Raw genomic sequence first — 26,236 nt, 5'->3', positions numbered from 1 at the left:
AAATGTCATCATAACTGACAGAAATAATCATCAAGATGAAATGAAGGACATAGACGTGATTCAGAGTCATTTAAATTGCATCGTTTTTCAGCAGAAACAAGCAGTAAACACAACTCATATCATCAGCTTTTAAGTTGATATGTTGAACTTGTTAGCAAACAGTTGCTTATTTCCACATCCAGCAGTTACGGAGCAACATTATCATTCATGTGGAGTCGTGTTTCTGTCCACCTGGTGAATGTAAGTCCAATATTCACTCTCTTTTAGCTCTGTTTTTGTTCTCCACCAACTCCTGAGGGAAATATCTGGCTCTTTAGCTGCTAAATGCTCCACTATGTTCACCAGCTAATCTACAGCTAACTGTGTCTGTTTGCAGTTTTGGTGCTGAGCAGGTAGTGTACAGCGGCTTTTTACAGCTTCTTCTCTGAAAACGACGTTATGAGAGACGCTGAGAGTGAACCAGAACAGTAAAGTTTCAGCCGGACAGATAAACAATGAGCTGAAACTCACTATAAAGCTCCGTAAAGCCGAGAGGAGCTGCAGAGTCACTGATAATTCTCTGTAGGTTCATCACTACGAGCCAAACACATTACACACTGACACATCAGACAGTGGGGTTATGAAAAATATTGATTATAGCTGCTTTAAGTTGACAAATTATGTCTCAGAAATATGGGAAAGAAGGCAAGATGGATTAAAATCAAGCAGTCTTCTTCTTTGGTGGCTTTGCTGGCACATTGCTGTGTTTCTTTGTGCGTTACTGCCACCTAAAGGTTAGTGGAATAGTCTGAAACGACTGGCGGGATTGTGTGTTGCAAAACAAAACAAAGACCCGCCCATGAAAAAACTGCTTCTAAAGGTAGCAAAACTCCACAGGTTCCCTGTAAGTATGAAGGTGGAGTCGGGATGTGGTTAACCTAGCTTAGCATAAAGACTGGAAACAGCTTGCTTGTGTCCAAAGTTCAAAAAACAAGATACAACATATTAATTAGTGAGCTTTAGTGTTGGTAAAACCAGGCTAACTGTTTCCCTCTGCTTCCAGTCTTCATGCTAAGCTATGCTAACCGCATTATACTATAATGTACTATAATATGTGTATTTCAAAAAATAAGAACTATCTATACTATTCATCAGTCATCACTATAAAAATGAAACCTAGTTTGTCCAGAACAATATTTACATTTTAAAGTGTTTTTATGTTACAGTTTTATTAATACAATTAGAAGATTGCGTCTATTTACCACCTTTAAGAAATAATAATAATACACCTAATAATAATTACGAGACCCAGCTTTCATAATTATGTGATCCATTTTCTTAAAAATAAAAGAAATCTGTATGTTAAACACCAAATGGATAAAAAAAACTTTATACGTAGTGAAGTTGCAAACAAAAACAAAAAAATGAATGAATGTATCACAAATCTTTGTCCTAACGATTGTAAAAAAACCCACTATAAACAAGTTAGAGTCGGTCTATAAAAAATCATTTATTAACCATATTTTAAGTTTGATTATTGATTAAAGAATCTGAAATTGGGATTTTGTTTTTCTTTGCTTGTGTCTGTGTTTTATAAATTACTGATAAAAAATAATAAAAGTCATGTGAGCAGGACCAGCAGATAGAAAATGAGTGTATCTGAACGTGTGTGTGTGTGTGTGTGTGTGTGTGTCGTGGTAAAGAAAAGCCCTGTTCATCTCCTTCAAACATCCGGAGAAGCAGCGGAGTGCAGAGAGTGGCCCCGGGGCCCCCCGACCCTCCGTCCACAGAAGAGAAGAGGACACAAAGGCAACAAAAAGACCACAAATGAAAGAGAAGAAACCATGGATGTCATCGTGTGGAAAGGCGGCCTTTGTGCTCAGCCTGTAAGAAGATGGATTTGTGTGCATTAAGGATGTCGCCGTGTGCACACAAATGTACCTTAAAACAGCAGAAAGACCAGCTGATGTTACATAAGATTCATGGAGAGAGTATGATGGTGGGGCGTTACGGTGTACAGGATAACCTGATTTAAATAACGGACGTACTGGAGGATGCTGCTCTCGAGAAGATGACACCAGTGACAGTGTGTTATCTGAAAATACACACTGTGTCGGTGTAATCTAATAGACTGATAGATAGAGTCCTACTTCTACGGCCGTATTACGTGACCCCAGTATGTATATACTGTATATATTATATGTTGTATATATTATTTGTCTCAAAACGAAGAGAGTTCTTTATTAATTTATTAATCCCAAAGGGAAAGTTGCACCACAATAAATCACAAAAACAATGAGGTAGGTAAAAGATAAATGTAATTAACAGCTAAATTATGTATAATAACTAAATAGACTGAATAAAATATGTAAAAATAAAATTAGAATAGAGAATGAAGATAGAAAAACAACTAGATGATACTATGTGCAATACCAAATAATAATAATCAAATGTCAGAGTCAGAGATGGAAAACACCCAAAGTACTTCACAGTTTTGAAATTGATTTAAAAATGTAATTTTTTTGTTTTTTGTTTATTAGCACAAATAACGACACACACACAAAATCCCCAATGCATTAAATGAGTAGGAAAAATACTGTGCTGATAAAATTAAGGGTTTCTTACATCTTAAAAGTTCTTTATTTGTGCATGTAATCCCTTAAAAATCCCTTAACAGTACAATACATTCAATATCTCCATGATTTTATGTGACAAAACAGAAAACGTGTAACATGATAATAATAAACTTTATTTTATAGCACCTTTACATGAAATGCAGTTCAAGGTGTACTTCATGTAAACCTCATAAAAACATTAAACACACTTTAAAGCGTGTACACAAGCAATAAAATACAATAAAACTGAATAAAAAATATAAGATAACATATTTCAGTGACATTCAATAAAATCAGCACAACAATACAAATGTAAATTGTCTTAAAAGCAAGATTAAAAGGTCTTAAAATGTTTCTTAAAGGAAGTTGTTTCTTAAGTTTCGCAGCAGCAAATTAATCTGTAAATTAAGGGGAAGTCATGAATCCCTTAAAATCTACTGAAGCCATTTTATAATCGAGTTGTTTTAAGGGGTTTATGTTTTACTCTTTGAAATTAATGGACAAGTTAAAGGACCAATGTGTAGAATTTAGTGGCATCTAGCAGAACAAACCTGGCAGAAATGGAATATAATATTCACCAGCATGTTTTAATTAGTGTATAATCACCTGAAAATAAGAATCATTGTGTTTTCGTTACCGTAGAATGAACCTTTATATCTATATAGTAGGGATGTGCAGAGAGCCCAGTATTTGTATTTGTATCTGTATTTGTTGAAGTGGAAAGAGGCTTAAGTGTTTATGAATAAACTACCTTATGAAGGAGGTCCCCACAACGGGTCTTGAACTGGAGTCTCCCAGATCATAGACCTAGATCTAGATCTATTTATATAGAGACAGCACAGCGTGTTACGTGTAGGGAAGAACTTAAAAGGTGATTCTTGCTTTACACTTTTCATTTATTGCCTATTTTTTACAACATTAACTTTGTGGAAAGGAGAAGAGGAACAACAGGTTATGGAGAGTCCCTTGGGAGCACTTTGCTTGCGTCAGTAGCTCAGCTTTATCTCTGGGGAACACCCCCAAATCCGGGAGTGATGTCCAAATTAGGCAATGTGCGTCATGTTGCAGGTGGATGTGACTCCCCTTGTTGAGACCTGCTGATAGACGTCACAGCGGAGCAGAGGAGAGACACTGAGATAGTGATGTAACTGATCTGTGCGCTGGTATTTGACGTTTTCTTTCCCGAAGACAAATAATTTTAAAAATATTTGTATGACACAAATATTCGTAAAAAAACCCAAACACTAATTGTGCTTTGCTGAATAACATATTTGTATTCAGGCACATCCGTAGTAGACAAGGAGGGGGTCCTCTTCCACAGAGGCCACCATGTTGCACTGCCATGTTTCTACAGTAGCCCAGAATGGACAAATACTGGCTGTAGAGAGGGCCTTTTGCACTTTTAGTGAGTTTCGCGTCCACCGTATGTTTGGAAGGGGAGGGGGGTGTTATGTTATTTTGCAGTGGTGGGAGGTAACAAAGTACATTTACTTACAAGTACTGAACTTAAGTACAGTTTTGAGGTACTTGAGGATACTTCCACTCTACTACATTTCATATTTATTATTAATTTATTGTATTTATTGATATGGATTATTGTTAATTCACAAACAATATTATTATATTATTATATATTGATTATAAGTATGTATTTGTGTTTGTATATAATGTTTATAGGCTATATGTAAGAAAAGAAAATAATTACATATTTAAAAAAAAAATATATATATATAAAATGCACAAAGTAAAATATATATAAAATACAATTTATCTATATACAATTCAATCCTTTTTCTTTTTTATAACACTGAGTGGGGCCATTTTGCATAACAATTACTTTATTGATACTTTAAGTAAATTTTGCAACTAATACATATACTTATGTATTTGAATGCAATACTTTTATTTATTTATTTATTGGTTTATTTAACAAGCACAGTGTACATTAATAAACATTGCTGTAAAAGCAGAGTTAGCTAAGAGGCTGTTTTTCATTTGTAGTCTCTGGACAGATGTTACAGAGTCACCTGGAAAATGAAAATAAGATTTTAAATACAATGTTTTGTATTTACTCATAATAGAGTATTTTTATACTGTGGTTTTGCTACATTTTCACAAGTAAAACATCTCAAAACTTCTTCCACCACTGATATTTTGTCTATCTAAACGAATGAAAATTACACTTGAGAACCCATCAGACCACAGTGTGACGATGGGACCATGTGCGCGCACTTTGTTATCGTAAAGCCACAATAACTGAGCGCGTCCCCGCCCCTAGAGAGAGAGAGAGAGAGAGAGAGAGAGAGAGAGAGAGAGAGAGAGAGAGAGAGAGAGAGAGAGAGAGAGAGAGAGAGAGGATGACAGCTTGTCTCACACCCACAGACATTTTCAGAGGCAGCTAAACGGTCTGAACAGCACTTTTGACGTCAGGAATAATCATTACAGCCTACTCTCTCTCATCCGGGTCTTCTTCTTCTCCTCTTCTCTTGTGGTTTTAATATTTACTTCATCCAGAGCAGCGGCGGCTTAAAGCCTTAACAACAACAACAACAGCAACAACACATGAATACACGTAAAGAGGAGCTGCGGCTGCAGGAGCACCGGCCGTGATTTCACCCGCTCCGTATCCATCAGCAGCACGTTATTTGTGAACTTATATCGGAGAGGATGCTTGCGTTTCTGCTCAACAAGTCTCTTCTGTTTCTGACACATTAACTGTTGATGGCTGCGGAATGGAGATAGCCTTGGTGAGTTTTGAGAACGGCGGCGCTAAAGGGAGCGGCGGCGGTGGAGGCAACAATGCCGAGGAGAGCTGCCGGAACGCGCTGGATGTCCCTCAGTCGGGTTTCGTTCAAACTGGACTTGGAGAGGACTTCAGTAAAGAGCTGAACACCCGGGGGAGTCCTCATCATCATCATCAGCAGCAGCCGCTTCAGCAGCAGAGCTCCTGGAAAATCAACGACATGAACAACACTTTCAGCTGCAGCGAGAACGCCATGGATGCGCTTTTACGCGCGGACCACAGTCCCCATCTGTTCGACGAGGACATGCTGGACATGGACATGGACACGGAAAGCAACGAGAGGGTGCTCATCAACATCGCTGGGCTGAGGTACGAGACCCAGCTGGGCACCCTGAACCAGTTCCCGGACACTTTACTGGGAGACCCCGCGAAGAGGATAAAATACTTCGACCCGCTCCGGAACGAGTACTTTTTCGACCGCAACAGACCGAGTTTTGACGGGATTTTATACTTTTATCAGTCCGGAGGGAAGATCCGGAGACCTGTCAATGTGTCAATCGATGTGTTTGCAGATGAGATTAGGTTTTATCAGCTGGGGGAGGAGGCCATGGAGAGGTTCCGTGAGGATGAGGGCTTTATAAAAGAGGAAGAGAAGCCGCTGCCTCAGAATGAGTTCCAGAAACAGGTCTGGCTTATATTCGAGTATCCGGAGAGCTCCAGTCCGGCCCGGGGCATCGCCATCGTGTCCGTGATCGTTATCACCATATCCATCATCACCTTCTGCCTGGAGACGCTGCCAGAGTTCAGGGATGAGAGGGAGCTACCGGTCACCAGCCGGCTGGACAACAGCACCGCGCCCCGGCCGTCCCTCACCTTCACAGACCCCTTCTTCATCATAGAGACCACATGCGTCATTTGGTTCACTTTCGAGCTGTTCGTGCGCTTCTTCGCGTGCCCCAGCAAGTCGGAGTTCTCCAAGACCATCATGAACATCATCGACATCATGTCCATCATGCCTTACTTCATCACAGTGGGCACGGAGCTGGCGGAGCAGCAGGGTCAGGAGCACCAGAACGGCCAGCAGGCCATGTCTCTGGCCATCCTGCGAGTCATCCGCCTGGTCCGCGTCTTCCGGATCTTCAAGCTCTCCAGGCACTCCAAGGGGCTGCAGATCCTGGGTCAGACGCTGAAAGCCAGCATGCGGGAGCTCGGCCTGCTCATCTTCTTCCTCTTCATTGGAGTCATCCTCTTCTCCAGCGCCGTGTACTTCGCAGAGGCGGACGAACCGGAGTCTCACTTCTCCAGCATCCCCGATGCCTTCTGGTGGGCCGTGGTCACCATGACAACCGTGGGCTACGGCGACATGAGGCCGGTGACCGTCGGGGGGAAGATCGTGGGCTCTCTGTGCGCCATCGCTGGCGTGCTCACCATCGCGCTGCCGGTGCCGGTCATCGTATCAAACTTCAACTACTTCTACCACCGAGAGACGGACCAGGACCAGTCCTCCCTGAAGGACGAGCCCAATTGTGGCCGAGACAGCCCGGAACTGAAACGCAAAGGGAGTAAATCATCCAACAAGTCTCAGGATGTGGAGAACAACGACGCGGGCGCTTCGGTGGAGAAGGCGAATATCAAAGCGAACAGCAGCATTGACTTCAAAAGATCCCTTTACGCTTTCTGCTTGGACACACGGGAGACGGACCTGTAGTCCAGTGTTCTACTTCTTCACCTCTTTAACTGTTAGAGCCCATAGTTGTGTAGAATAAACCCCCATTAATGGGCTCTTAAGTCTTTGCACATAGCAGTCGGAGGATCAACACATTGCAATCCTGAAAAGTTTTAAGAGCGACGGGGGTTGATTTATAAAAAGCACATTTTAATCCCCCTCATCTGGTAAGCACATCCGTTAGAAAAAACTGAGGAGTTATGAACAAACACACAGTGCATGTGATGCAACACAGTGGCCCTTTAAAGTAGGAACACCTACAAAACTACATCAAACTCATGGATGAATTAGTGTGGGGGGAAATAGGACATCCAGCCTATGCTACAGATAATCAAGGACAAGCAGGACTTGGAATAATTACTTGACATCACGAGAGGATTAACAGGACCAACCAGACTCTTGTACATAATGTAGGAAACAGTCCATATTCAGTAGTGCAACAAAAGAAAAAAGCCAAATTTTATTTTTCATACCTACCCTATATTTAGTCATTATGTTTACGCTGAAAAGTTGCATTAATGCATCAGCAAATGTGTACATATTTCCCACAGGCCTACTATTTATGAATTGGATTATGGTGTTATTATAGTTTTGGAGAAAAAATAACTATTTTTTGAGATGCAGACACCTGTTCCCTCCACTCAGGTTCTGTCAAAGAAGTGAGTTCTTTCCTTTTTCTAAGTGAGAGTTGATTCGCTCTCAGAGGACCTAAAGAGAAGATTTTTACATGCTGAACAAACAGCCTTGTTATTGAAATTAAATAAACTAAAGAACATTTTGAATTAAAAAAAAAAAGGACATAACATGGAAGTAACTGAGGGAATGATAGCCAAGAAAAAGAGGACAGCGCAGAGACCATCTGGAGAGATCAAGCAACACAGATACCAGGTTAGTGTCACAGAGCAATAATATGTGATTGTTTCTTTTTAAAAAACATATTCTGGGTTTATAATGTGTTTTTATGTGATGGAACCTCTCAGTGATCGATCAGATTTGTGCAGATGAGAAGCAGTTTTGTCATAAATGTTACTCTGTTCAGTGAGGAGCTGTTCTTTCAGCACCACAGACATGGCTCCTCACTGTATGGAGTAACATTTGTCACAAAATTAAATCTGCATGTTTGTGTTCTATACTGAATTATTTAACATCTACACTATGACAGCTACCACCCATTATTTTCATTGTAGATTAATCTACAAAAATGTCAGGAAACACTAAAGGTGCCTGTTAGAACTGCTTAAAGCCAAAAGTGACGTCTTCACATGTCTTCTTTTGTTCGACCAATGGTCCAAAACCAGAAGAAAATGAATTTGGAGTGATATAAAACAGAGAAAAGCAACATATTCTCACAATTTGAGAACCTCAAACCAGAGAATATTTGGCATTTTTGTTGACCTAAATGATTATTTGATTATCAAAATAGTTGGCAATACATTTTAAGTTGACCGACTAATCGAATCAGCACTACACTACCTACTGCAGCCTGACTCATCCTAGATTTTTGAGGCCAATTTTGACAAAAGTATATTGTCCAATATTCATTTTTTTCATAAACATAAATATTTTTTAACAAGAAGTTCTTACAGGTTTGGTTATTAAAAATATTATGACCAAGATATTAGATTGGATTCAAATGTTAATGTCATTGCACACACTAAGTACCAATACATAAAATGCAGTTTAGCATCTATCCAGATAGTATAAACAGCAGCAAAAGTGTGTATAGGTACATATCAATATAAACAAATGTACAGAATGAATGATAAACCAACATGGTATTGATAGTAGGAGGGGATATTACTGTTATATATACAAAATAAACACAACTACATACATGATGATGTCTGCAGTGAAGCTATGATTTCTACAGTATGGACAGAAACCAATAAATAGTGCATACTATATATTTAGTATAGTAAACTATTTATACTGTACTGAATGAAGGGAAAATTTTACAGATGAAAGATAAACATCACAGTCCTCTGGTGGCTAAACTATGCACTGGAGACACTTTCTAAATAACTGTAAGCATTTGACAAAATAATTTCACCATGAGGTCCATTCAGCTGTTCTGGTGCTTTCAGTCACATCACATGTTCTTCATCAGCAGATAGCGATCGTTCAGTTGTCATGGAATTGTAGATTTCATTCAAATTTCCCTTTTTCCTGAGTATTTTGAGGACTTGTTGTGCATGCTAGCTTAAAAGTTCATTCACGACCTTGGAAACTTTTAAACTCTTCCTGAAACATTTAACTTTTCTGTTCTGACATTTATTGTTATTTATCAGGCAACATATGTGTAAATAGTGATGTAACTTTAAATTTTAATGTAATTGTACATTTATATTAAATTTGTGTAATAATTTTATCTGTGCTTGTGTATCACAGTTGCACTTGTAAAAAAAAATACAAAAACAAACACAAAAAAAGCCCCGTACACTTGTGAAAGTCTAAAAATTTCCTCCACTGTCTAATAACAACCAAGTTAAATGTCGTACTTTAGAGCTCAAAACTCTTAAAAAATAGAAATATATTTGAGAGGCTTAAATTTCAAGTGTAATCTCTCACATATTTTTGCAAGTAAATATGTGAAGCACAAACACAGATCACAAATGCAACTACGTCTGATATACAGAAGAACAAAAATATATTTATAGGTGCGCAAATGTGTAATTATTTTCATTACCAACTAATTATTTAGTCTATAAAATGTGAACTCAGTGGTGACGTCTTCCAATGTTGTTTTGTCCAACCAACAGTCCAAAACCAAATATATTCAATGTACAATTATATAAAAAAAGAGAAAAGCAGGAAATCTTCACAGTGGAGAAAATAAAACTAAAGAATATTTAATTATCTGACCATCGACTAACTGACAAATCAGTTAATCAACTCATTGTTTCCGCTCGATTAGTATTCAGTCAAAAAGAGAATTCATCTTAGATATATTTATTTATTTTTGGAGGTCTGGGTTTCTTTAACATTCTTCAGTCAACTAAATAAACATAAAACACTGAACCTCCCCCCTGTAAGATTTCTGATTCATTATGATTCTTCCTACTCTCACAGCCCACGGTCTAAAATCACTGTTGGATTAGTTAAAGTTTACAGTCCTCAAGCTAAACATTAATCCTCGACACACGGTGGGTTTGGTTTCAGGCTATAAACAGTTTATTTCAACATCTTCCTCTCAAACGTTTTACTAAAAGTGACCCAGACTGTGGCAGCAAGCAGCGGGAGTTTGAACAAAAAAATGAAGGCTGAGTTTGACCTGTTTGACTGGATGACAAGTTGGAAATCTTTCAGAGCAGATTACAATGAGCTTTACTGTAGCATCACAGAGGGATGAGAGAGAGAGTGTGTGTGTGTGTGTAGGCTTTTTTTTGCAATGCACAAGAACAACAAGAACGTTTTATAAATGAAAATAGAGAAAAATGAGCACAGTGAACTTAGTAGAGAACAAAGCCGGTAATCATTCATAGCTCTGTGTAACTCGGTTCATGGACGACTCCCACCTCACACTGTGGAAGGTGGATGTGAGAATGTTTTTTATTTTTATTTTTTAAGGTTGGTTAAAAACTGCAGTCAACAGATGGAGTCTGCAGGCATGTAGGCTGTTACTCTGGGTGTTATCTCTGAAGCAGCTGGGTGCCTCCTGCACTTTTGTCCTGAGAGACCTCAAAGAACTCAGAGGTGGAATCGGAGCATCTTTATAAGTGAACTCCACTGATTTTACACATCAGTGTGTTTCCAGGTGTTGGAGAGTACTAATGCATATGCGAAAAAGTAGTATAAAGAGCTTTTGTGGCTCCAGAGAGAGCTGTGTGAAATCTGATAAATTACCTCAAGTGAATCAGTGGATAATTTATCAGTTGAACCTCATCTTCTACGGCAACATATCTTGTCATCTGTTCTCCTTTGAGAAAAAAATCAGATACCAAAAGGGAGAAATTTAAATTCTTTGATTTCATAATGGCGCCCCCAAGTTTTGCATTATTCCAATTAAATACAATTCCATCATCCGTTTACATAGCTTCTTTCCATACAGCAAATCACATCTTGACTATAGAAATAACGTGTCGTTCTATCGCAGGCAGAGCAGATGGTCTCACTGAGCCTGATAGCATCCTGCTACACAACACAAGAGCCACAGACTCTGAACAACAACCCACGTTAGCTTTCCTGCTAAAGTCTTCTTCTTATCTAACTTACAAACATGAACACACGTCTTGTCCTGTAGCTTAGCTTGTTGAACGAGCCATCAAATAAATACTCACTGTTACTGTCAGTTAGAAGGCTAGATAGCTGCTCAGCTGAAGCACATTAAACAGCATGTAAACATACCTGCATAACCCGCTAGATGCTGGTTTATTCTTCAGTACCACTGATAACAACACATCGTCTGTCCAATTTAGCTAGCTAGCTAGCGTAGCTACAGCAGTTTGTTTACTTTGTCTCCATCCGTATCCTGCTAACTGGCTGTCAATTAAAGACAGACACAGACACACCCGTCCAACTGCTGTCAATCAAACACAGACACCGACACGCTTGTCCAACTGCTGTCAATCAAACATAGACACTGACAAGCCCGTCCAGCTGCTGTCAATCAAACACAGACACCAACACGCTCGTCCAGCTGCTGTCAATCAAACACAGACACGGACACGCTTGTCCAACTGCTGTCAATCAAACATAGACACTGACAAGCCCGTCCAGCTGCTGTCAATCAAACACAGACACCAACACGCTCGTCCAGCTGCTGTCAATCAATCACAGACACCGACACGCTCGTCCAGCTGCTGTCAATCAAACACAGACGCCAACACACCCCTCCAGCTGCTGTCAATCAAACACAGACGCCGACACGCCCCTCCAGCTGCTGTCAATCAAACACAGACGCCGACACGCCCCTCCAGCTGCTGTCAATCAAACACAGACGCCGACACGCCCCTCCAACTGCTGTCAATCAAACACAGACACTGACTCACTTGTCCAACTGCTGTCAATCAAACACAGACACCGACACGCCCCTCCAGCCGGCTGAGAAAAAAATGAGCATTTCTGGTACTTCTGATAAGATCTTTTTTCTTCGTTCTAATATTGCAGAACTATTAACAATAGGTTTTAAAAAAACATGTTGACACTAGTTTTGACTGGAAAGAGGATGCTTAAGTGTGACTTCAGTTAGACTTCAAGATTTTCCTTCACTGGAAATAAGGGTCTTTGATCAAACCATCAAAACCAGACCCAGAGCAAACATATTTGAAAGTACAGTATGTGGACATGGGTGTCCATGTAGTTTTGGCCAGTGCTCTGACTCTATTGTCCCCCTTCATGTAAGCATCGTCGGCACTTCAGTGTACTTTAGGCTTTTATTAGGCTTTCAAAATAAGGCAGAATTGTGTCACTTTGTAGATGTAAATCCAAATTTTCAGGCATCTCAAATAAAAAAAAAAAAAGTAATTTTCCTGCTAAATCAACTTGGCGCGGCTTTTGCTGACCTCATCATCCATCAGCTCTCTCCTCCTGCCTTTAATCATTTCAGGGGCTCTTCTGCTGATTTTTGTGAGCCATCCAGGTCCCCTCGCTGCCTGAATCCCGTTAGATTACATAACATTTTTGTTTATTAAATTTTTCCCCCCACTTGCCACAGCATGTGGACTTTATGACCAAGAAAACGGTTGCTTTTTGCACAAAGAAAAAGTCTTTTAGCATCTCTGTTGTGTTGAGCTTGTGTCAGTGAGCAGAGAGCTGCAGGACAAAAATCTGTCCTGCACATCCACGTGGCCTCACCTACGCTGACACACTGCCAGCAGTGCAGCATCTGGATGCAGTCAACCAAAAGCCAATGTACATGTTAGCCTGCATCTTTTATTACTTTCATTTGATTTCACTCAGTAATTACAGCCTCCATCGCCATCTCCTCTGGTTTGTGTTGCTGCTGCAGCATAATGCACATTTCTGGTTGTTTGTTAAGGACTTCTGCTTGTTTGTCTGCTTAAAAAAAAAAACATTCACAGGGAGGCTGTAATATGTGTCAACACCAGTGATAGATTTTCTAATTTCCTCTTTTTACATTTTACATCTTGGTTTTCATTCTTGAGTGGAAACTGAAGGAGTGGCAGATGTGAAAGTGTATGTATGTCAATAGTGGCTAAAGGCAATGTGAACGTCAACAAAGCCAAATGTTCACAATCACAACCCACAAATATGACTTGACGTGACAGCAGCATCAACTGTGAAGGCGTATGTGTAATAGGACTAAATTATGTTTTTTACAATATAGTTTGTTCACAAACTTCTCAGCACTAGTGCTTATTTGTATCTTAACTAAATATCTTAGTATTTCTCTTGTGATTTTCTTTTAAAACATTTAATTGCACACATTTACATTTGGAAAAGGCTTTATTCTCAAGTGGATGTTGATGCTCTGAGGAATTCCTTTAAATGTGGTTTCCTTTGCACAAACATGTTTAAAAGCAAATATCGCTTAAGTGCAACTTATTTGTATTAAAGAGATGACAGAGTTCCTGTCACTGTGTTGCTGGAAGGTGGATTTTTTCACTTTTGAAGGAAGCTAGCAGTTTCCCCCTGTTCTCAGTCTTTTTGCTAAGCTAGGCTAGAGATGTCCAGTTATAACACTGGTTAGTTACAAACAACTACACAGCTCGTTTAATGTTGGATATGCTAACAGTGGAGCTACCATAACATAATCGAGCTATAAACACAGATTATGCTAGTTAGTTTTCTGGCTACACCATGTAGCAGTTTCCCCCCTACTTCCAGTCTTTGTGCTATCTCTGTACTGTAAATCAGACATTTTCATAAGTTGTCATGATGTGTATTTTATCAGAGCTGCGGTTGGTTAACAAATAACTCCACAGCTTTGGATATTTTTTCTCTTTTGATGGAGCTAAGCTAGCAGATTCCTCCTTCTTCCAGTCTTTGTGCTAAGCTAGGAAAAACACCTATTTCTGTACTGGACGCACAGAGATGAAACTGTTATCCATCTGAAACATCTGTCCAGAAAAGACAGAACAAGAAGATTTAAAAAAAAATATTTAACTGTTGCTTTAATTAATTTAAGACCAATTCAACTGAACTATGAACCTAAAGACACAAAAAGGGAAAATCTCTAGATTCACTGAAAGTTGTTTTATCTAATTAAAGTTGTTGCCAGAGGACATCTGGACATTGTTAGGAGATCAAAACTCTGAAACTATCAATCTTTCTGTCTGACTCTTTCAAGAGTAATTTATTCTTGTATAAATGATTAGCTCTTAAGAAGAATTATAGAAGGAAATCCGATTTTCCAGGTTGTTTTCATGTATCTGTGGATGACACTGACTGGCTGATATCAGATAAATCCCCTGTAAATGCCCAATATCCAATAAGTGATAAGAAAACGTACTTTCTGATGAAAAACAAACAGTCATCAGTACTTGAGTTAGTTTCCTCCTTGGCAGTGTTGGTCGAGCTGCAGCCGTCGGCCGCCAGCAGCATACGGCTTCCCTTAATTGGGATCTGCAGATCGGCCGCCAGTTCACCAGATTACAGGGCAGCCACGGCTCTGCCAGAATTTATGACTATTGGACGGCGTCCCAGTGCTTGTGGACGGCTCGGTTATATCTGGCTAATTGATGTTGTAGAGCAGTTTAGTCTGATAAAACCAAACAATGGGGAAAAGGTGGAGATGTGACAGTGATACAGTGGTTACACTACATGGCCAAAAGTATATGGACACATAAATAATACACCCATATGTGAATGTTGAATATGTTATTCCAAAACTATGAGCATTAATCTGCTGCTATAAAGCCACAAGAGCATTAGTGAGGTCGGCCGCTGATGTGGGGCGATAAGGCCTGGCTCGCAGTCAAGACTGTTACTGTTACAGTCGTTGATTTTGGACATTTGACTCAATGTTTGTGGACATAAACATGAAACACACTCTTGAGTACAAGGACTCCCCTCAGCAATGACATCAGGACATTGTGTACTTTTCTTGATGACCAACTAAGTTAGTCAGTGTGTTCTGTCATGCTGTGCAACAATATGTTCAAAAATCACGTGATAATGCATTCAAATACAACCCCAGTTCCCACAAACAGAAGTGTTTACAGCACAGCAGAAGTCTGAGAGGATGAAAATGCTTTTCTTTAAACACAAGATATAAAACAGAAACAGCACTGACTCAGAGTCTGAAGCTAAAGGACCAGTTCTGAAACTTCAGGGACAACATGCTGGTCTGAAAAATGTTAGAAAATAGTGAACCAGAAATTGTCCAAAGCCCAAACTGATGATATTAAATGCCTTGGTTGTGTCTGACCAACAGTCCAAAAAACAAAGATGTTTGTTCCAGTTCAAAGCTGTCTGATCGGGGTGAGGTCAGTCAGGTTAAGTTGGGAGAACCATTTCTTTATGGAGCTGTTGAAAAGGGACAAACACAAAGCTTGAAGAACACTTGTCTTAAATATAGCCCGTACCCATCCCTTATACCCCGAAGAGAAAAAAAAGCAAAAAATAAATAAAGGAAAGAAAAAAAACAAACAAACAACAACAAAACAAAGGCCAAAACTATAACTGCCAATCTTATCAGTATCATGTATTTGTACACACATATTTATATTAGATATACAGCACATAACAGTCGTCTACTGTTGCTGAGACACTAAGACATTTTAAAGTATTACAGGAGTCAAAGTGTAAATAATAAAATGAATGTTGGCTGAACTCCATCTAGCTGCGTCAGTTTCAGGCTCCTCGTACAGCACATGCTGGCTCACTTTCTGAGCCTTGTTATTACCTTCTCAAACTTTAATGTAACACCTGTGCTTTCTCTTGTATGATGAGTAAAATTATCTGCTGAAAACAGGGACTATTTCTTACAGCGTAGTTGCACTTTAAAGGGATCTCTCGACGGCTAGTATGGAGAGGAGGAATGATTAGAGCGACCTACAACTCTCTATATACTATATATACTTATAAAACTTGGGTAATTAGAATTAAATGACTATTTACTGTGTGTGTATAACATTAGGGCAGATTATTTTCATTATTGACCAATCTCCTGATTGTTTTTCCAATTAATCAAGTCTATAAATGTTAGAAAATAGTGAAAGACTCAAAGGTGACATCTCCAAATGTCTTGTTTTGTCTGATAGTCCGTCCAAAACCCCAAATTATTAAATTTACATCAATATAATACAGAGAAAACAAGCAAAACATTACATTTAAGAAGCTGAAAGCAGCTGATATTTGATGTTTTTGCTTTATAAATGATTCATCGATAAATTGTCATACCTATATGTCATACCTCTTTCATATATTCAAATTTGATTTTTAAAAGATTTTTCCATCATTCGTTGTCCGTCCTTGAACGCCTCATGTTGGTGTGATGGCTGGATTTGAGCCTGAGTGAAGCTTTGCCCTCAAAAAAACTTGAAAGAGATTAAAAAACTTTGCATGTTGACAAAAATATCCAGTCGTAGCTGTCAGAATGATTGACATCTCATTTTACTGAGAGAGTATCCTTGACTAATCCAAACTGCTCACTGTGTATTTTCTGTAATCTTGGGCCAACGCAGTTTCCAACCATTCATACAAATAAACACACATAAGAAGTACACTATTTACATGTGATGCATTATCATGTTTCTATTTTTACCCTCATAAATGCATTTAATCCGGGGGCGTCTAATGCTTTGCGTGACAGTGGAGCACGAGATGAGATATTGCTGAGTAGTTTCTGCAGGACAACTAATTACACTGCTGTTACCACACAAACCCATCAGCCATCATTAGTATTATTAAAACATGACTGTGAAAAGTAAATACGTGACAGTGTAGCTCGGCTGCAGACAGATGACTGATGGTTTTGACACTGAGGAACCTTCGAGCTGGTTAATACGAAGGCAGAGACGAGGCGTTTTGTGAATACATTGAGGGTGAGGAGAGTAGTGTGAGCTTCTATCTGCAGCCTCCTGACTCCTAACCCATGCTCCGCTCTGCACAGGCTGGGAAAGCGCTGGAAGCAGGAGAGACAATGCAATGAGGAAGTTACATAACACACACACACACACACACACACACACACACACACACACACACACACAGTGGCAGTCCTCAGCTGCAACCTCTGCTGCTGTTCAAAAAAAGTCAGAAAGCCGTGAGAGAGCAAAGATGGGGCTGAGCTCGTCCTGGCTAACAGTGTGAATGACAGGCGATGACTCCAGAGAAAACAGTATTTTTCCACTTCCACAGTCTTTCTCTGAATTCGCTTTTGGATAGAAGTCATGGGGTTGGATAGTATTTGAAAGAATTCAAATCCAATAACTCATCCACTCAGGGACCAACAGATTGCAGACTCGCCTCACATCACTTTAAGAATCTCTCACTTTAAAGGGGACCTATTCAACACATTTCCAGCTCTATATTTTTATTCTGGGGCTCTACTGGAATATTTTTGCATGATTCACAGTTCAAAAAACTCCTTATTTATCTTCTACTGGTCCTTTATGCAGCCCCTCAGTTCAGCCTCTGTCTGAAACAGGCCGTTTTAGCTCCTGTCTCTTTAAGGCCCGCCTCCTGATGAGCCCACTCTGTTTGATTGGTCAGCTTCAGGAAGCTGTGTCACGGCTGACGTCTGGTGGCTTGGGAGGCTACGTCAACAAACCATGAAATAAACTATAGTAGCAAGATTTCACTTTTTCTTGTTCTTTACTCAAAATGTCAAATTCTCAAGTACATCTGAACATATTTAAGCGGGAATCCACTCCGAAATATGAGAGTGGACAACACAAACAACTCATGGAAAAACCTTAGCAACCACCTTAGCAACTAAGGCTATGGAACAGACGGCTGTTTATGGGCATGTGTGACGATCTGACGTCAACTTGTCAGCAAGATAGAAAAAAACGTTGCAAACGAAGCGTTCAGAGCAGGTTGAAGCCCTGACTTTTGACTTACAGGCAGCATTTCTACATAAGTTCACCTCAAGTTTTGGAGCTTTGATCATGTTTAACATCCGACATCATAACAGGATATAAATAACTGAAAATCACAAAAAGCTGAATATGTGCCTTTTATGGACGGGTTCACAATTTTTCAAGTGTGTCTTAAAACTACAGTCAGGAGCCCAAATGAACAGTTAAAAATGTTTTTCTTGCTGTAATCAGTCCTCCTGTTCATACTGACCATTAGAAGATCCCTTCATAATGACCTTACAATGGAAGTGATGAAGGACAAAATCCACAGTCCTCCTTCTGTGTAAAAATGTATTTCAAAGTTGATCTGAAGCTAATATGAAGCTTCAGCGTCCAAATGAGTCAAATCAAGTAGATATCTTTCAACGTTACAGTCTTTTTAGTGCCAAAGTTCCTCTTTTTGTTACTATACTTCCACCTGCAGCTCAACAGGGAAACACTGTCCGAGGAAACACAAAGAGGGAATTTGATGCTAAAAAGACTGTAAATGTGTCAGATATCCACTTGATATGACTAACTCAGACTGCTGAAGCTGAATAGAAGCTTCACACAGACTTTTAAATGACTGTGTGGACACACTGTGGATTTTGGCCTCTTTCACTTCCATTGAAAGCACATTTGAAGGATCTTTTAATATCCAGTATGAACAGGAGGAATGATTACAGCGAGGAAAACCTCTTTCACTGTTACTATGGACACCTGACTGCTGGTTTAAGACACACACAGATCAACATGTGAATCAGGAGCTTCAGTATTTGGAGTCAGGTCAAGCTCAATGCGTCAGATACATTTAATTTATGATGCTGCTCAGATCATTTTCAGGTTCTGAACATTAAAAATTCTGCTTCTTAGACAACAAAAGCTGATTAGACATCTGAAAGTTAGAGTCAACTTAGACTTTAATCACTGCAAATGTTGAAAGGTGAACTTCAGATCTGATGAGGGATTCAAAAGGATTTAGATTTGATAAAATGCTATTGAACATTATCCATAGTGGGGTTACAGAGTGATGTGTCTATTTGCTCACAAACAATCTTTGATTGAATACAGACACCAGCTGCAGAGAACACAGTAACTTTTGACCTTTATGTTTTCCATTGATCTTTACCAATGAAAATGCAGTGAGAAGAGATTAAAGGCTCCGTAAGAGGTATTTTGTAGATCAGGAACCAGATCTAAAATGGAACCAACTATTGTAACCTTCCCTAGACAGATAAATTATATCTTTTAAATGACATAATTAACAGTGTCAGTGGTGTTTTCTGAACCTGCTCCCCTATCGGCAGGATAACATTATTTGTTAGTGCCTTCCAGAAAAGGCTTAGACCTCCGAAATGACGCAGGTTTTCTGATCTGCCACCTCTATTATTAGATTCATGGTTATTGTTTCCAGGTGTGCTCTGTGTAAAAAGTAACACAAAGCCTTTTGTGTCTTCAGAGGGAGCTGTGTGAAATCTGATAAACTGCCTCAAGTGATGTCACTTAAGTCAGCGTTGGTTGGGGCTAAAGACTACAAGTTTGAAAATTAGCTGTTGCTGCTAGCATAGCACACCTGAATCTCCGTTTGAACTGTTGATGGTTTAGTTGCATTGTGGGTAATGTAGGCTGCAGGTTTTGACAAGGAAGGCCAGATGGTTTGTTACACAGAACCGTCGGAGAAGTCGTCCTCGGAAACTGTTTGGAAAAGGCACTTTGCAAACATACTTGGCAGGTGATTGGATGAACCATCTGTTTATCACCGTCTATCACTGTCTCACCCTGTGAGGCGACTGGGTTCACGTTGCGCAGATTTCTGTTTCCATCACCCTTCTAGACTTCCATCACAGTCGTTTTTGTAGTTATTTTGAGACAAGACTCGGTTTGTAAGTTTATAGCCTGTTGTGCTGACATTCTGTGTCGCTGTTTGTACTATGATCCAGCTAAAAAGTGACAAGGGGTGTCTGGTACACCAGTGCTAGACCCAAACGCACGACTCAAACAAACAGTTCCAAAAAACAAAGTCTTTACTTGCAGGTTCGGTACACGGGCAGGCAGTCAGAAAAAGGCAACAAGACAAAAAGGACTGAGCTAAGGCAGAGTCAAAAGACAGATCAAAAAAACACTAGAGGTCAATAACTGGAATAATAATGCTGGAACGCTTGCTAAGAAGGCTAAGACGAACTGGCACAGGGAGCAGAGATCACATAGACTAAATACACAAGGGGAGCGAGGGTAATGAGACACAGGTGGATGACGTTAGGGGATCATGACGAAGACAGGAGCGGGAAACACACAAGGGCAGGAAGTGGATCTGAAACGAGAGGAGACTTAAATACCAAAATAAAACAGGTGCAAATGCAAGACTAATGGAAAAGAAAAAAAACAAAACGTAACCTAATGACAAGATGAGCCATGACAAAAAGAAACAAGAAAAACAGAGTGCAGTGATTTGACTGACAAAATGAGATTTGACTCGTCTTCTACTTGATGATTCGAGTCATCAGCGTTTAAAAGGGCAGCCTTGATAAACTGTCACAATTTAAATTGCAAAATAAAATGTGCAGCTTTTTCTGTGTTGGTAATGGAGTACATTGATTAACGTGACATGATGTCCAAAAGTTAACCCATAGATATGAAATAAAATATGAATTTTACTACTCAAATACAACATTTTGGAACATTCAGCTCTAGTGTTTCCTAAATAGTTTTGTACAATATGTGAGTCTGGTTAAAGTATATTTCTGCTCAAAGGGCAGATTACTTCCAGCACTGGCACTGAACATCAGCTTTGGACATAAACGTTGTGTTGCAGAGTTGTCCAGTTGTCCAAAGTCCTCGGGATACTGGGTTGCAAAAAAAAATAAATATTTTTTTCATCATCATAATATTCACAGCTTGGAAATTCTCTCATGTAACAGAAAATTAAGAGAAACATGGAGAGAATACATGAATCAGCACCTCTAATTAAAAATAGTAAATAAATACCATGCAAATTGTATTTTTACAATATTTTTATTTGGGTTTTTGTATTATTAGATTTTTAATTATTTTTAAAAATAAACACGAATGCATATGGCGAACTTGGATATTCTTTTGAAATCTAGAAAGCAACAATGAGCCAAAGGCAAATACACAAAGCTGCTGTTAAATCCTCAAACACATCCAGGTGTTTTCTCTGAAGGCCACAGTCACCTTCATCACCCACAGCTGAGTCACCATGAAGCTTCACAGGAGAACGAATACTGAACTAGAATAGAAACAAAGAGATGTAAGTGAAACTGAACACAGAGAAAAAAAACCCCCAAAAAACACTGTGTGTCTTTGACCGTTGACTTTTGTTAAAAAGTGACAAATTATATTTGTATTTTCAGCTTTATGTGAGTAAAAACATATTGTTTTAAAATGCAGGCTTAATGTAAAGTCCACCACACAGAAATCTCCTTTCCTCCTCAGATTTCGGCACTTCTGTCCATCACATTCGCTGACTGTAATCTCTGCTGCTGATGGGCAGAATTTAAGCCTGCGGTTGCATAAGAACCAATCTTCTGTATGGAGGTACAGTCGTAGGCAGAAGAGCAAAGGTATTCATCACAGCTCATGTCCACAGGCGACTTTATCTCTATGACTTATGTTTATATGCAGCTAAATATGTTTTAGTCTGACAGTAATTCTGCCCATATTTCTCCAGTGTCTCATGATGTTCACATAGTACATAAAACTGGAAAAGGTTGAACTTTCTAGACTATTTTTAAGTGTACTTATGCTTAAAGTTGCAGGTTTTAACACCATGAACAGGTTAAAACGTGTTAAAATGTGAATTCTTTACGTTTGAAATGTTGTATGGGAGTTGCAGTTTAAAAGCAGTTGAAGTGTGAAAGGAGTTGAAGTGTCAGTTGAAGCGTAATCTCCGACTGTATTTGTAATTTTCGCCTCAAGGTTAAACCCAGTAGGCAGTAGGATTGTCAGGTCTTGTGTAGTTTAAGTAACGGTTGAAGCGTTAGAGATGAAAGCAGTTGAAGTGTGTGCACTGTAAACTGTAAATTACACCACAGATGGGGACAACTAAGGAAATGTTAGTATATACGTTCAAAATTAGGGCAAAAATGAACACGATTTCAAACAAACTGACACATATGTGCCAGATTTGATCTAAGTAATAATAACTGAAATTGTATTGATTAACACAAATGTCAAAAAGGCCTCCCAACAGTGTATTGGAAAATTACGATTTAATATCGAGTCATTTAAGGTCTACGATGAAGCTACAACTTATCACACGTATTATAATATGCAATAAGTGATGTAAAGTAACAGACAATATTAACACCATCCTTACCGTAGTGATGCTGTTCTTACAATTTTCAAAATGTACTCATTAAATAATTTAAAGTCCCTTAGATTGCTTTAAGAATAAACAATAATTAGCATATATACTGAAAACAAGGAGGACACGGCTACAAAATCCACCAACCAGCACCTCTAAAAAACTCATTAATACACCGGTTAAAAATGACAAGTTGCACTTTTATGTGGCTTTATGTGCAGTAAATTCCTGGACTCGTGTCCACACATTTTGTTGTATTTTTGTAACCTTTTTACAGAGCCAGGCTAGCTGTTTCCCCCTGTTTCTAGTCTTTATGCTAAACTAAGCTAACTGGCTGTAGCTTCATATTTACTGTACAGACATGAGAGTGGTATCAATCTCCTCATCTAACTCTCGGCACGGAAGCAAATAAGCTACATATTTTGTAGTATATAATTTTCATCTGTTTTTTTTAATTGTTTGTTTTTTAATCTGATTTCCAATATAAAATAACCCATTCCGGGTTGTTTTTAGAGAAAGAAATTAAACATAACTTGAAATAATAATAAAATGATGTGAGCCTGAAAGTGCAGAGCCATTTTAAGATTGCTGTGAACTTCATTGTACACCAGTAACTAAACACAAATGGACTTTGCAATACCAGCAGAGTACACAAAGACACTGTGTGTGTCAAGCATGACAAGCCTTAAACACATTTGTCGTCCTTTATAGTGAACGCTTACATAATTATCTAAAAGAGTCTAATCAAAATGGCAGCGAGAAGTTCCCTACAACCTCACGTAGGTTATTTTAAACCTGGGCTGTGCTGGGTCATTAACTGGAGCCGTGTGTGCAGAAGTGAGCGCACGAGTAAATAGAGAATGATTGCCTCATTGGCGTGTGATAATTAAGGGTTTTCAGCCGAGCTGCTCAGCTGGCTCGAGGTCTGTGACATGGAAATGTAAGACTCAGATGAGCTTATATAACCTAATTGTTTAGCCTCAGAGAAGAGCAGTTATCTTTAAAATGGAAAGCATTGTGAAGGCTTGAATTAATCAAATATATGTAAACTCCACTGAGAATGCTAATTAAACCCTCTCAGTGTTCCCGCCCTCCGCTGCCATCTCCTTCCTGGATAAATTCGGCTGCTGTTTCCTTTATTGTGAGCATCAAACCAAACAGAGGGGAGGCTCGACATCTAATTGTGCCTCAAACACACACACACACACACACACACACGCACAGTAAAATCACCTCCACTTTAATACCACACTGACTCATCCTGAAGTAACAGCTCTTGAGCAGGTCTGTTTTTGTGTATCTTATAATCCACAGTGCGGTACGTAGTTTGGTGTTGGAGTCATGGCTCAGTATGTTTTCATAAAACATAAACACAGAAAATAACTGTTTTTTTAACACCTTTATTATCAAGTGGACAGTTGACAGAAAACCTCAATGGGATTTTATCTGGTTAAATAAAAAATGAAAAAACAAGAGAGAGAGAGAGATCGGGAATGATATGTAACAAGGGTCCCCGGCTGTTCATGGTTGGTGGATGTTGCACTTTAATTATCGCCCACATGTGTTATGATATAGATCTAATAAGATAGTATTAAAGGGTAGCTTCACAATAGTTCCAGTTGTGTCTTAAACCAGCAGTCAGGTGTCCATAGTAACAGTGAAAGAGGTTTTCCTCGCTGTAATCATTCCTCCTGTTCATACTGGATATTAAAAGATCCTTCAAATGTGTTTTCAATGGAAGTGATGGAGGCCAAAATCCACAGTGTGTCCACACAGTCATTTAAAAGTCTGTGTGAAGCTTCTATTCAGCTTCATCAGTCTGAGTTAGTCATATCAAGTGGATATCTGACACATTTACAGTCTTTTTAGCATCAAATTCCCTCTTTGTGTTTCCTCGGACAGTGTTTCCCTGTTGAGCTGCAGGTGGAAGTATAGTAACAAAAAGAGGAACTTTGGCACTAAAAAGACTGTAACGTTGAAAGATATCTACTTGATTTGACTCATTTGGACGCTGAAGTTTCATATTAGTTTCAGATAAACTTTGAAATACATTTTTACACAGAAGGAGGACTGTGGATTTTGTCCTCCATCACTTCCATTGTAAGGTCATTATGAAGGGATCTTCTAATGGTCAGTATGAACAGGAGGAATGATTACAGCAAGAAAAACAGCTTTAATGTTCATTTGGGCTCCTGACTGTTGGTCAGGACTCGTGGACTCGTCCATTTAAGCTGTATGACAGAAATTATTTCATTCACAGAGAAAGTCGCCCATCAAACATCCTACAAATGGTGTGTGACATATTTCCTGCACTATACAACATACTTTTACACCTTATATTCTGTGATGTCATGATCATTTTTTAAATACTATAATTTATAAAAGTTACATCTTGTTTCCTTTTATAATAATACTACTATAATTTTACTTATATAGAACTTTTCAAGAGATACAAGATGATATTTCAAATTTTTGTTGGTTTTGGTTATAAAGTGCTGTATTTATTTTGTTTCTGTATATAATACTTTATTAAACTGCTAAATATATAAAGTGACATTCTCTCACTCACATGTGAAATAGGTTCAGAGGTTTGGTGACATAGTGACCACTCAGGGCTTGTTGGTTAACTGCTGAGCTAACTGCTAAGTCCAGCTAGCGCTAGTTAATCACAATGGTTCCTGCAGCTTCACTCTATTTTCTCTCTACTGTTCTGTTTACTTTCCCCTTGTACATCTTTTCATTAAACAAAAAGTTATTGAAGAAGATAAATAAATCTGTCCAAGCTTGTCAGTTTGTTAGCTTAGTTGCTAACAGGACAATGACTTCACATAGTTTATTCAAAAGGCATATTTCTACCTTTGACTCCTGTCTCATAACTTTCTTTTGTAGAACAGTTTTATTCCAATAAAGGAGATTAAATAAAAGTGAATAGTACAACAGAGCTAACAAGCTACGATAGCTTCCTCCACTTTGGACTCTCCAGTCCCGTCAGATGACAGCTCTGTGGAGGCAGCTTGCTGTTGGTCAACAGCACAAATACGCATTTCAAAGTTCACTAAAGTTGAACTCAACGCAAACTAATTCAACTAATTGTGGCGATTCCATTGGAGTTAAATGAATTTGCCACAAAATTCTGCCCTTTTAAGTCCTGGTGTGTCCTCATCTTTATGCTGCCCAAATAACAGAGAGCAACATATTAAGGCTACAGCTCGCTAATAGCTTTTAATCTTTTAGCTCTCAGAGTCCTGTATTAGCAGCACACATCCCGTACCAGTGGTAGGAAGTGAATCAGTACATTTACTCAAATACTGCACTTAAGTACAATTATGAGGTACTTGTACTTTACTTGAGTATTTCCATGTGATGCTACTTTCTACATTTCAGAGGGAAATATTGTACTTTCTACTCCACTACATTTATTTGACAGCTTTAGTTACTTTTCAGATGAAGATTTGACACAATGGATAATATAACAAGCTTTTAAAATACAACACATTGTTAAAGATGAAACCAGTGGTTTCCAACCTTTTTGTCTTTTGACGTCTTACAAAAAGCAGTGTGTAGTCGGGGTCACATTTCACATGTCTATGAGTTGTTAACAGCTCCACCAAATAGTGATTTTTCCCTCTAAACTTCTCACATGCTTTCATTTCAATAAATGTTCAAATGATCCAATATTTCAGCAAAAATCAAAGATTAGAGAAAAAGTCCAAAAACTGAAAACAGATTTGTGTATCAGAACTTTGTTTTTTCTTCTTTCCTCTCCCATTAATCATCTCACCACCCCTCAGATTTATCTGCTGACCCTTTGGAGGGGCCCGACCCCTAGGTTGGGAACCACTGGACTAAACTAGCTAACTGTATATAAAGTAGTGTAAACTAGCT

The 26,236-nt window shown here is 38.9% G+C and overlaps 1 protein-coding gene and 1 long non-coding RNA gene across 2 annotated transcripts in view; both read left to right on the top strand.

The window, feature by feature from the left end:
- LOC137175968 (uncharacterized) overlaps nt 1–26,236 on the top strand; it is a 65,478-nt gene that overhangs the window by 19,293 nt on the left and 19,949 nt on the right. The window lies entirely within an intron of this gene.
- Nucleotides 4,954–8,030, top strand: LOC137176088 (potassium voltage-gated channel subfamily A member 1). Its single transcript, XM_067582153.1, has one exon. The coding sequence runs from the start codon at nt 5,327–5,329 to the stop codon at nt 7,043–7,045; it is 1,719 nt and encodes a 572-aa protein (XP_067438254.1). The 5' UTR covers nt 4,954–5,326; the 3' UTR covers nt 7,046–8,030.

This window comes from Thunnus thynnus, chromosome 23 (genome assembly GCF_963924715.1).
Source record: "Thunnus thynnus chromosome 23, fThuThy2.1, whole genome shotgun sequence".
NCBI classification, from domain to species: domain Eukaryota; kingdom Metazoa; phylum Chordata; class Actinopteri; order Scombriformes; family Scombridae; genus Thunnus; species Thunnus thynnus.
The sequence above is the reverse complement of the archived record's forward strand: the minus strand, read 5'-3'. Positions and strand labels throughout refer to the sequence as shown.